Source organism: Rattus rattus, chromosome 1, assembly GCF_011064425.1.
Source record: "Rattus rattus isolate New Zealand chromosome 1, Rrattus_CSIRO_v1, whole genome shotgun sequence".
In the NCBI taxonomy this organism is placed as follows: domain Eukaryota; kingdom Metazoa; phylum Chordata; class Mammalia; order Rodentia; family Muridae; genus Rattus; species Rattus rattus.
The window spans coordinates 2610797-2624413 of NC_046154.1; the positions used below are offsets into that span (position 1 = coordinate 2610797).

General features: G+C 43.0%; 1 protein-coding gene across 1 annotated transcript in view; it reads right to left on the bottom strand.

The window, feature by feature from the left end:
* Reck (reversion inducing cysteine rich protein with kazal motifs) overlaps window positions 1-13617 on the bottom strand; it is a 65516-nt gene that overhangs the window by 32065 nt on the left and 19834 nt on the right. Inside the window, exons 5-6 of the mRNA XM_032891579.1 lie at window positions 11928-12013; window positions 9910-9957 (exon numbers count right to left, since the gene is read on the bottom strand). Of these exons, the coding sequence (XP_032747470.1) occupies window positions 9910-9957; window positions 11928-12013 (134 nt within the window). The remainder of the gene's footprint in view (window positions 1-9909; window positions 9958-11927; window positions 12014-13617) is intronic.

A 13617-nucleotide genomic window follows, 5' to 3' on the forward strand; every position in this document is an offset into this window, starting at 1 on the left:
TCTTTAGTTGGGCGTGGTGGCACATGCTCACAATCTCAGCACTTGGGAGACTGAGGCAGGAGGAGGTTGATGCCAGCCTGAGCCACACAACACAGTGACCTTTTAGAATTTGTCTCAAAAAAAAAAATCAAAAAATACAAGAGAGAAAATATAAACAAGTAAAAAAGACCAGCATTACCAACCTTGGAAGTCCAGCTTCCAAGGTTTCCAGGCATGGTGGCTACCACCCATGGCCCATCACTAGAGGGTCAGGTGGGAGGTCTGTCACTGGTGTGAAGCCAGCCTGAACTACATCGTGCATGTCAGGCTAGCCTGGGCTACAGTGGAAGACTGTTCAAACAGCCAAGAAACGTCTATCTGTACTGTTGACAAAGCTGCACTGCACTCCCTCTCCCTCCCTAACCATACTCCACTGTAGGAGTGGCCCACACTGGGGTTCCTCACTTAAACGAAAGTGAGTTAACTAACCAACGGACCCAGGTCCGCAGGAAGGGACAACAAATTCCTCCAGTGTGCACGCTTCTGCCAGAGCTGCTAGATCAGAATAAACAGTGAGAAATCAGGAGCCTCTCAGTGTCCTTCAGCAGTGAACTGTTTTGCTTGTCTCCTCACACATGCTCCTTTGTCTTACTGTGGCGTTTCAGTTACCATTATCAGACAACTCTCCACTGGTGCTCATCAGCCCCAGGAACATTTATAAAACAAAATAAAATCAATATTAAAACTAGCCTGCAGAGAAATAGCTTCCATCAGGATTAGCCTCCTAGGGGACGGCTGATGCCTGCAGTCATTTCCTGTCATTGAAAGTGCGGTGGAGTGGGCATTAATTAGCATCTTGTGAGTAGAAGCCATAAAGGTTGCTGAGAACAGGCCAGATGTCCCTGGTCTCTAAGGATCCAAATGGCAATGTCAATCAACAAATCTCCAAAACCCTGCAGTAACGTTTATGAATTTGTTCAAGCTAGATTTTTAAAATCGGACTTTACTTTTTAAAAAAAGATTTATTATTATATGTAAGTACACTGTAGCTGTCTTCAGACACCAGAAGAGGGCATCAGATTCCATTACAGATGGTTGTGAGCCACCATGTGGTTGCTGGGAATTGAACTCAGGACCTCTGGAAGAGCAGTCAGTGCTCTTAACCGCTGAGCCATCTCTCCAGCCCCCACCAAATCTGACTTTATGAGCAAGAGAAACATCCCTTGTTCAATCTTACGGTAGCTTAGCTTAAGAGGACGGCACTAAAGGAAATAAAGGCTCAGGTATCAGAGACCATCTAAGTCACCATCCTGTGACTTAGGTCACAGGAGCGAGCGGGAAACAGCCGCAGAAGCCAGTCTGCCCACATGGCAAACAATACAGAGAGTCTGCCAGCTGCTGAAGGAAAAGGAGGACAAACCTGTCTTCCTTGATGTCCCCTGAGAGTAAACATTCCCCAAGCAACTATATTACTTCTTTACTGTTTTCCTGGATGTGTTGAATGAAAACTTGATTTTCTACACAGGAGCACCATTAATGTTAATACATTACTTCTACATCTTTACTCAGTCTATGGTTTAAAAATATGTTTTGTCTGGGGCTAGAGAGATGGCTCAGTGGTCAAGAGCACTGGCTGCTCTTTCAGAGGACCAGAGTTCAGTCCTCAGAACTCACATGGCAGCTCACAATGGTCTCTAACTTCAGGTTTGCGGACCTGACACCCTCACACATGCAAGCGAGGCACCATTGTGTGTAGAACAGCTAAATAGATAAACTATTTAAGATATAAAAATATGTTCTGTCCCTCTATCGATGTGATAGTCATTAATCTGCTACACCCATTTTGAGTTGATAGACTGACCATATCCAGCTTTGATAAGAGTCCTATGTTTGTTATAAGTAATTCTTCATCCTTTTTAAAGTCAGCTGTCCTTATACTTGCATTCCTCCTGCCTCAAATTTCCAAGTGCAGGGGTCCCAGGGTGTCACCATGCCTGATCATCAGCGACTCTTTTCCACGCCTGAGCTACTGTTGATTATTAATAGGCCAAAGGCGTATGTATGAATTGTGGCATTAGCTTAGAATTACTTTCTGGTGTCTTAGCTAGTTAAGTCTTTCAAATGTCTGACTGCCATCTGCTGGCAAGAACAGAAGCAAGCGTTCATGTTCTCCAGTGGAGTCTTTCCAGACCTGCTTCCCACAGCTGCACCCACGGGACGCCACAGAATAGCTCTCCTTCTTGTTTAACAGATAAAATCTACAGTGGCACTGAGGTGAGGTATACCACACCAGAAACCCAAGAGCACCCCAGTGTACCGAGGCTGACAGGATCCTAAGATCAACGCGGGCAACAGGGCAATGATTTCACAACTAAAATCTACCTAAGAAAGCACTCATCCCATTTCAGGCCACAGCTCTGACTCCAGGTCCCAATGTGGCTGCTGCAGGTTTCTAGCAGTGTGCGTGCTCACTGTTTCTAAGTCTCTGTGGACTCCTCTTCCCAAGGACTAGACTGCAAGCTCTTGGCAGACAGTGGCTCGTCACTGAGAAAGTTCCTCCACACGCTGGTGTATCAGCTCACTGTGCATCATCGGCTCAATGAATGCTAAGTAATGAGTGGAGACAGATACAAAACGACTGCAGAGCTCTGCTCGGGGACTCAGCGGCCAGTATTAACTAAGATGTACTGAGGAGAAACATACATACATACATACATACATACATACATACATACATACATACATACTACATGTTTAATGACCTCCAAAGGGAAGCAATACTTTAAATCTATCTATCTATATGTCTGTCTGTCTGTCTGTCTATCTATCTATCTATTTTTTTTTTTTTGGTTCTTTTTTTTCTGGAGCTGGGGACCGAACCCAGGGCCTTGCGCTTCCTAGGCAAGCGCTCTACCACTGAGCTAAATCCCCAACCCCATATCTATTTTTTTTTAAAGATTTATTTATTTATTATATATGAGTACACTGTAACTGTCTTCAGACACACCAGGAGAGGGCATCAGATCCCATTACAGATGGTTGTGAGCCACCATGTGGTTGCTGGGATTTGAACTCAGGACTTCTGGAAGAGCAGTCAGTGCTCTTAACCACTGAACCATCTCTCCAGCCCCTATCTATTTTTGAGACAAGGTCTATCTACAGAGCCCTGGCTGCCTTGGAACCCACTATATAGATAAGGCTAGTCTCAAACTCACAGAGATCTATCTGCCATTGCCTCCTGAGTCCTGGGATAAGGGTATGCACAGCCATAGCTGGTAAATCTTTAGGGTTTAATAGCTAGTGATCCATGGGAGATGATTCAAAAGAGGGAAGGGTGGACAATATGTGCTGGCTTTTATTTGGTTACATCTGGGAAGACTGTACTCAGCATCTCAGGGAGAAGTGCAAGAAAGAAGACAATTGTCTGTTTTGGTGTATGTGTGTGTGTGTGTTGCATGCCTTTAATGAATCTGTTAGTTGGAGGCAAGCCTGATCTACATAGCAAGTTCAAGACCAGCCAGGGCTACACAGTGAAATCTTATCTCAAAAAGAAAGTTAGCAGAGAGGATTCTGGACTGTCATTAAATAGGGGTAATTAAAGGTATGGGGTCTGCGCTAGGGAAGTGGGTTCGTGGCAGAGCATGATACCCTGGCTTCAACTCCTAGTACCACAAAAACAAACCACAAGGTATGAGAAGATAAGGCATCCAGTAGAGACCAGTTTAGATGAGGCACGATCATAGCTAGTCTGACAGGACCAAGACCGTAGGCATACTCTTACTCAGCTAAGGTATGACCGGGAAAGGAAATGAACCAGCACCAAGGACAGTAAACAGGAGCTTCTCCTCTCCTAGGATAATACAGTGCAATCCCAGCACTTAAGTCTTACTATCTTAAGCCAGTACTGCAGGACCTAACAGGTTTCGCTCTTTTTGGAGCTCATCAGCTGCAGGTAACGGCTCATACCTCTGTAGAGATTTACCATTCCTAAAGTCTTTCCTCACAGCCTGCTATGTACTATGCTCCAACAACTCTTGGCATTCCCTCAGTGTGAACTAATACATACTTTATATTTAGATCCTTAAGACTTTACGAAGGCGAAGTCCCACTTCGTGTATGTGTAAGAGCAAGTGTGTACCCACTAGGGACTGAGCCAAGGGCTTCTAAGCCACAGCTCCAGCCTGTGCGCTTTGTTAAAATAGCCAAAAGCTGACTGGGAGGGACAGACAGCACAGCTGTCCAAAGCCTATGTTGTTCCCTGCCACACCAGAACCCCTGCAGCAGGCTGACATCACACTACAGCTTAGGGGACCTCCAGCTGACAGTGACATGGCTAGCCCTGCTCTTTCTGGTCCCTTAGACTGCTCCCCATCTCCCTTCTTTTATGCTTCCAACACAAAGTAAACCTGGAACCAAGGTTAACTTGAGAAAAAGGAACTAAATATTGATGCAAACATATCTTCAAGCATACGTTTACTGGAACACTCGCTGAGGGCATGGCACAGTCCCAGCAGGCCTATACAAACACGCACTCCACACTGGCATCCGGGGCAGAGCCAAGTGCATGCTAACGGTGGTAAAGGTGGGTGGAGGACTAAACATTACTAGTAACTGCAGGAACCTAGTGGCTGTAGTTCATGACATGGGAAGAAGACTAAATTACATGCTATTCTCAATTGTGAACCACGTGAATAATCAAAGAATGCAGGTTTACATGAACCCGCAAGTGCTGGCAGTGGTGCAGACAGCTGCGTCTGGGACTTGCCTTTGGCTCTGTGGTCTGAGGGCCACTGTGCTGCCTTTATCTTCGCATTCTCACAGAACCAGCGGTCATCAGCAAAACAATCTAGTTGTGTTAGCAATTACTTAATCCAAAACTTTAATCCTAAAACTTTTAAAAAAATTATTGTTTTATTACTTTATATGTACGAGTGTTTTGGCTGCATATAGATCCCATGCATGCCTCATGATCTAGAGGTCAACAGAGGGTGTCAGGTCCTGTAGGGCTGGAGTTACAGATGGTTGTAAGCAGCCATATGGGTGCTGGGAATTGAATCTAGGTCTTTGTATAAACAAGAAGTGGTCAGAACCACTGCTTCAACTCTCCAGCTTCTTAAACTGTTAAAAAAAGGCTAATCTACTGGATTTTCTTTACTATCTGTCACCTTCTTTAAAGAAACCATCAGAGAACTAGACTGAGGAAAAGAGGTAAGAGGCAGGAAAGCTACAGTTCTGTGGACTGTACGGAAAGCCCAGGGCAGGAGCAGGGAGAGGAAGAGACAGGCAGGAGCATGGAGGTCTGATGCAGCTGCAGCACTCACTTCAGTGGCTTGAGCAGCAAATGGGACGGCCATATTAGGACAGTGTCAGGGAAGTTTGACATTAAGGTTTGACATGAATTTACAGATCCTGAACTAAAATTTAAGCTCACAATTTTATCACCATCACCATGTCTCTGGATACTTCATTACCCTCACATCCCTCACAGAATTTATCAATGTTTACTCTGATAATCAAGGAAAAAATAAACAATAATAAAAAATTCCAAAAATTACCACACTGGTATCTAGAAGAAAAGGTTCACAGATAAACTGTGGACAGAGATGGTGTGAAAACCCACCTCAGGTAATGTCTTATATCTCACAGAAAGCAATTCCTTAGCTACCTAGTTCTAATCAAATGAGCCAGCACACTCAGTGCTGGTTGTGCTAAGCTTACAGCCTCTGCTCTGGCTGCTGGTGCCAACGCCGTTCCAGGCTTTGAGTGTTCTGAGTAGGATTGGGTTCTAGCACTGAACAGCCACAAGCCTCATCATGACCTAGCCCATATTTCTGGGTGTCTCAAGGATTATGCTTGTGGGAAAATTCAGGAAAACCTAGAACCGAGACTGCCCATAGTATATGAATGCGATTCTGTGGGAATCATCAAGTTAAAGGTTGGTTTTGGTAGCTCCTAGATCAAAGCTTGGTGATCTCACTCAAATATATGTAATTCTCAAAATGTATTATCTACACTTTTTACAATTATTTATTTTCATGTGTTTGTGTGTATACATGTAAGTGTGTGGATGGGTATATACCTTAGCACGAGTCAGAGGTCAGAGGTCAACTTACAGAAGTAGCTTTTTCTCCCTCCAACATTTGAGGAATGACACTGTGGGTGGCACTTGGGTAGTGAGGCTTAGCAGCAAGTACCTATCCCCACTGAGTCACCTTGTCAACTCAGAAGTACTTAATGCTAAAGGAGGTACTCTTTTGGGGTGGGCGGTAGTGATCAAATGAGAAAAGTAGAGTTGAAAGAAAGATTATCAGTCAGATCTCTCATTTTTAGATGAAATTCCCTATGTAAGAACTTCCTATAGGACCTGGAGGTGCACACCTTTAATCCCAGCACTTGGAGGCAGAGGCAGGCAGATCTCTGCAAGTTTGAGGCCAGCCTGGTCTACATACTAGATTTGAAACCAGCCAGCTACATAGTAAGACCTTGTCTCAAAAGACAAACAAAAAAATCTTTAAAGAATTCCCTAGTTTTCGTGTGCATATGATGTGCATGTATGGCGGAACAGTGCACAGTAGGACAACCTCTGGTGTTGACTCTCAATTTCCACCTTGTTTGAGACGGAGCCTCTGGAGTTCCTCAGCTGCACACCTCAGGCTGGCTCGCTGCGGCATCTGTCAGGTTCCAGAGAGCCTTCTGTTTCTGTCTCCCATCTGCCATTGTAGGACTGGAATTACAGACAGGCCGGCTCCTATGCTGGCTTCATCTGTGTACATACTCAGATCCTCCTGTTCTCACAACGTGTATGAAGCAGTCTCCCCAGCCCCAGTGCATTTTTAGTTAACATAAACGTAATAGGTGTCACAGTGACAGTGTCACACACATGCCCACACGCACACGCACACACGCAGATCATTACATTTTGTTCTTACTTGCCCCCTACTCTCACTCAATCCCACTCTCTCCTCTCCAACCATCTTAATGATGCATTATTTCCTGAAATCTTTTTGGATACAATGTCTAGGTTAATAGCTACTTTCTTTAAGAACTATGTAAATACTGTCTTCTGGCTTTTTTTGTTGCTTCTGAGAAATCAGCTATTGGTCATTTTGAAAGAATGTTTTAAAAAAATTCTTATTGTAAGTTGTTGTTGTTGCTGTTGTTGTTGTTATTATTATTCCTATAATATGTAGATACCATCTCTTACAGCCTGGGCTGACTTGACTCACTATCCAGCTGAGTATGAACCCGAATTCATAGACCTTCTACCTCTACCTGGGCTCACAGGACAGAAACACTACCTCAGCTTCTACTATGTTTTCATTTCTTCAATTAAAATTTTATTTTATGAATTCTTCCCACCTACACTTGCTCTGTGTATTTTTAGGATCTTGTTTCCTACCCATGTTAAATATTTTGCAGTCTGCATGTGAGAATTTCTACGGCACAGGCTCCTGAGGTCTATTCTGTTCACTACTGTTCCTGCCGGCTCTTGTCTCATGGCCTTGTTCAGTAGTGAGTTTTGTGATTTTTTTTTTTTTTAAATGTGAGTTGCTCACTTTCCCTAGAATTTTATCTGTGGGAGCTTTAAGTCTGGAATACAAAACCCTTCCTCCAGAGAGAATCTGTGTTATTTGTCTGAGGCATCTAAGAAAGGACTACTGTTTTAGAATTATTTTAGATATAGTCTCAGCTTGAGATTTTCTAAGCACCTACTTTATATGAGTGAGGCTTCAAACTTAACGTAGTAATACCAGTTTTCGAGATAGACATTAAGTTTGAGAAGCAATGTAGTCCTCTACAAAAGGAAATGATTACAACTTTTGTCTTCCATATTGTAACTGCAGTATCTTTGGAAAGATACCACAACTGGGTTTTCCATCTTTTATTGGTACCAAAAATCTCTTCTCTGACTTCCAAGTATGCAAAACTATACAGCTATGAAAACCAGCTCAGTAAATGTCAAAGTCCTCAAAGCTGTCGGCTTCTCAGTGCTCGGTCCCTGCTTGGTGTTTGGCTTGTGCATTCCATCGTTTCTTTCTAGCAAATCAAGCTAGCATTTAAAACTGTTTATCCCTATAACCCAGAACAAGGTAATAAGTATGCCCTAGTGCCAGAAGATGAGGTCCCACACAAGACCTTCAAGCACAGGGCAATAGTAAAAGTCTGCCAGGACACTAGGCATCTTAGTTAGGGTTTCCGCTGACATGAAGAGACACCATGACCAAGGCAACTCTTATTTAAAGAGGTTTCCTAGGAAATCCCCTTAAAGGAACCAGGACCAGCTCTTCGGAATGCAAAATCGCCTAGTCTCTGAATCTCTACTCAAACCCTGTAAGATCTGTCCTTCAGGGTAAATACAATACCTGAAACCACAAACCTAAAGGAATGGCCACCCCAAGGCAAAGAAAAAGATATTAAATGCCCAGTTTGTAAGACTCTGATGTGAACAGAGAACCAGCAAGATAAAAAGACTGTATTATACCAAATTTATCCAATTCACCTTAGAGCTGCTCACAGACAGTTCTAGCTCCAGTCTAGACTTCAGCTGTGATTTGCTTTGGGTCTATAATGCAGAACCAGTTCCCTGAATTAAAGTTATGTTGCCTCTCATTATTTCTAAATAATATGTAAGAACTCAAACTGAATTTTGAGTTATGTTGAGTTACTTGAGCTTTTAATACAAAGATACGCCTTGCGGACCTTTGGAAACTGGTTGTTTAATTAATTCTAGTCCAGACAAAGACAGGCGGTCTGGGAAGCAATCTGTTCTCATCTCTGTTGTAGCACAGTGTTCGTCTCTCTTACCTTTCCTGTCTCGTCCTTCATCAACACACACTGCAGACTTCCTAGGGCAATGCAGAAATCCAAACAAGAGAAGGAAGCACACTAAAGTAATGGAGGACAGGCTACAGGAGATGGACAGTGTCAGACATCATGTGGAAGAAAAGAAGGAATTATCACAGTTAGGCACTTTGTTCAAGAGAAACCCAAAATGGTCATTTCAAAGGTAGAGGTAAGAAAAGACATTAAAGCTCCCTCCTTCTGGACAACAGGCTCTTTCCAGGAGGATCAGAGGGGGGCTGACGTTGACTTGGAAACTCGTCTTCAGAGACCAGATGTAACTTAGCCAACAGAACAAAGGGACAAAGGATAAATAAGACTCTCCAGTCTACAAATGTTAATGAAGAAATATAATTATAGACTTTGAGAAAAGAAAAACCAATTAATCGGAAGTATGACATAGAAGCAGCGGGGAATGACTCTGTTTCTCCCAAATACAGACTGTTAATAGGGTCCTCACTGCTATGCATTTAAGTCTCCCAACTCCATGACCTTAACTCTGAGAGTAACACAAGTGTCACACTTCAAGGGGTTCTAGAAAACAGACACCTAAAGGAGTTTTGTACATTTGTACAAGGTGAACTATCTCCTCTACTTTCACTCTCTTATCTCCATACTAGGGAGTATGGTGCTGGAAACCCATCCCGGAGACGAGGGTTCCCCAGATGCGAGGTGCTGAAGCGTGAGTGCTCATTTTAGCCGTCTGACTTGCTTAGTTTATTTCTTGATATAGGCAGCTTATAAAACAACGGACATCAAGATGGGTCTAGAGGTAGGACAGGGGCTACAGAGGATACAGAACTTATAAAAAACAAGTTCAGAATCTTAAATCAACCAGTGGCTTTGCTATAAAAATATAATAGATGAAATGCTAGAATGAGAGATTTAAAGTATTTCTTTAAAATCAATATTTAATCTCTACAAATCTCAAAGTCAAAACACTTCAGAGAAAGTGACATTTCTATTAAGGCTAAATTTTCTGCTAAGTTAGAACACAATTTGTTTAAAAATGAATTAATTTTTAAAATTTAAGTTATTTTGTGAGAAGACTAGAATAGTCTATCCAAATTTGTTAAATAAGATACGTACCTCATATTCTTTCCTGCAAACTTTGGAAATATCATTCTTTGAAGATGCCTAAAAGCAACCAAAAAAATCTTCATTTACTATGTGTGCTGTTTCTTTCGTATAGGACAAACTCTACAAATTAGTATATATTATTATATATAATTGTTGGCATAATATTCTTTATTTCATCATGGGAAACCTATACTCAAATATTTAGATGTTCCTAAACTACAACAAATGTTCTGTAATGTTTTAAAACAAAGGGCGCTCCAGGAGCTTCAGCCCAACTTTTATGGTTTCAATCTCACATAACAACATGGTTCTTTTGTTATTTTGGAAACTAGAGGACTTTGAAGGAAATGTAAATCAGAGGCCTTTTAAACGCCGAATTCCACTCTAGTGAATTTTCTTGTGAAGTTCTGCCAGGGCGCTTACATTTTGCTTTTTCTTTAACCCTTCATATCCAACATTTCATACTGATTACAATGAGCCAACTTCCTCAGAAAATCAGCATGTAGGATGGAGAGGGCACTACAGAAGAATATGTGGTCAGGTGGTCGATGCCATGTTTCTCTTCCGTCATCCTCTCAATACATGTGCAGGGAGGGCAGTAGCCCTCCACCGTCCAGAAGACTGATCTCAGGAAACATCGGGGCACTCCTCACAGGGAAGTACATGCTTCTGTGCAAAACAATGCGAAACAGCTCTGCTGCCGACGGTTACTTTCTGCACACCACCAGTCTCAGTTTAGAGACGCTGTTCCAGAGTCAAGGGATCTCGCCCGTGGTTTCACTTCCTCCTATTCTGTCATCTAGTCTCAGGCAATTTATAACAAGCTAGCTGATAAGGATGACGGAGACGGGGTTGAGGTCAGGGCAAGGAGATGAATGGGCTGGTAACTGCTTAATGTCCCCAGGATTTGAGTTCAAACCTGTGAAATTCAACTCTACTTCAAGGTTTGGAGAAGAGTAGCAGATCCCTGGATCACGGGCTGCCCAGACACTGCAGTGCAGGCTCTAGTGCAGTGCTGTGTGAAAAGGAGTGAAGGTGAGGCCCGGTGTGGCGGCTCATTCCTATAATCCCAGCACTCATGAGGCAGAGGCAGAAGAATGCTGTACATTGGGACCTGTCTGATCTACATAGGAAGTCACAGGCAGCCAGGGCTACACGAAGACCCTTTCACAAAACACAAACAAAAACTCGACAGCAGAAGTGCAGGGGACATTGGCATCTCACGTATCCCAGAGAACGGTCTCTAGAACAAGCTTCCGGCTACGTTCTGGGTTAGCTCTATACCACTGGGAGTGGCAAACCCAGGAAGCCAGCGTTACTAAAGTGAGGAGCTACTGAAAAACATGTATTGGAGCCTCGGGCCTATCTGAATTGGAGCAGAGTACACCTACTCAAAGAGAAGCCATGGCTTACTAGAGGGAGGGGTCACACGCACCTTCAGAGCAGAGAAAGGACAGGGACACATGCTCAGAGTAAAGCCATGATGCCAAAGAGAAGGGAAGATGAAGACAAAGCAAGCTATACAATGACTCATCATGTTCTGGGAAAGACAAAATGCCCTGATTCTAAAAGTTGTTCTCTGTGTGGCAAAGAGATGGACAGAAGGAAAAGGGGCTGGAGAGAGAACTTAGTGGCTAAGACGCTGGTGCTCTACCAGAGGCCCCAGGTTTAATTCCTAGCACCCCTGTGGTGGCTCACAACCATCTGTAACTCCAGGTCCAGGGAAGCTGATGCCTCCGCTGGCCCCCACAGACACCCGGTGTGCATACGGTGCATGAACATACATGAAAGCAAAACACCCCCACACACAGACTAGACAAGGACATCTAAGAAAAGAAAGGAAAAGAGTAGGAGAAGGTTGAGGATCTTGCATGCAGTGGCTGCAACCAAAGAACAGCAAGCTCCACGCTGAATTCACAGCGTTTTAGGTCACCTCTCCAAAGCTATGAAGCAGACAAGTCCAAAACCACACAGCTACAACTCCTGCGTAGCCCATGACGCTTAGAAACTTGCCTGTCGGGTCTTACCTGCTTGCATGCCTGGCGGCACTCCAAGCCAATGGCTAGCTCACAGCAGCCTAAGCCAACCCAGCCATCGGACTTCTTAAATACACCTGGAAAACAACATGTTCAGATGTTTTGGTCGTAAGCACCAGTGAACACAAATAATAGAAAGGTAACAGATATCATGACAAGTCAGTGAGGAAACTAGTTCACACAGCAGGGCTCCCAATGACCATGTGCCTCCTCTGGCCATCAATCTCACTGACGTCATTTCCTTAGGGCAACACACTACATAAAATAAGGCCCTGTGGTTTTATCCATTTTATCATTTTCTGTTCACCCTGAGCTCTGTCACCCTTCATCTTGGATAAGCAGCATCTCTATGAGAGGATGGGCAAAGTAAGGAGAGTCAGGGACAAAGAACTTTTCCTTATTTCATACTGGGAATCACCTACAAAAATTCTAATATAATTTAATCAAACATGCAAAAAAAGCACATGAATCTTTTGTGTTAAAATACTAAGTATACAGAATAGCATAAAACTCATTACCTTGTTAAAAAACTGATATACAAAAAACATGCAGGAACAACTTCTATGAGTCAATCCTGGCTTTGATGACAATGATACAAAATGACTACGGACTATTTTAGACTAGTGAACAATATCTGTGTGGATCATTCGCTGCACGGGCTCTTATAACACTGCAGCACACTGCTGTCTCCAGACACCTGGTAACCTTAGAAAACATGTTTATTTAACGAGCTCTTCCACTTTCGAATCCCTACTGCCTATAAACTATTCCGTTACATGCTACATGAATACGAAATTATAAAACAGATAAGATGTACAAGGAGTATCTCCTTATGGAAATTATACTTTGGTCTGAACACAAATGCAGCGCTAAATTTGTTTGTAATGCAAGTTTCAGAGAGTACAACATTCCTCACAAGCTATAGAAGCATAAGGCATATTCCTTTTTTCTAAGCATTGGCTTTAACTAGGGCTAGAAAATGAGTTTCAGTTTTAGAAGACCATGCATGCCAGGATACAGAATTTAGACTTTATTACAATGGGAGCAGAAATCCCCTGAGGTATTCTGAAGGAGATAAGAAGTACACATATAATAGACACTTAGACATTAGTTATTAGTTTATTATAATATTCTATCCCAAGAGTGTGGTAACAAAGACTTGAACTGGGAAAAGACAGATACAAGACCTTGTAAAGGGCATGTCACTGGAACTAGTATCTTTCTGCTAATCTGGTTTTGTACTTCAGATGTTCCTCAAACACAGAGATCTGGGCAGTCAGAAATAACAAAGTCCCTTCCTAGAGGTGACTAGTTAACAGCTTACCTGTGCAGCGTGGAGAGAGGCAGGAAGAGTTCTGCATATCAGAACAGCTACGGAAGAGGAGGCAGGGAGAGAGTCTAAGGTCTAAAGCCAAGGTGAGATTATCAGAAGATCATAGGTTATAGGAAACTCAAAGAGCACAAACACTGAGAAAAAAAAATGAAAGGTCTGGGACCTAGAGGTCCTGGTGATCTTCCAAAGACTAGTTTCCGGAGAATGGCAGAAGTGGAGACAAGCATTACAGTCAGGGCTGGGCGTGATAGTTCATGCCTTCAAACCCAGCACTGTTTGCTCTACATGGAGAGTTCCAGGTCAGTCCAGCCAAAATTACTTAATGAGACTTTGCTATTAAAAAAAGAA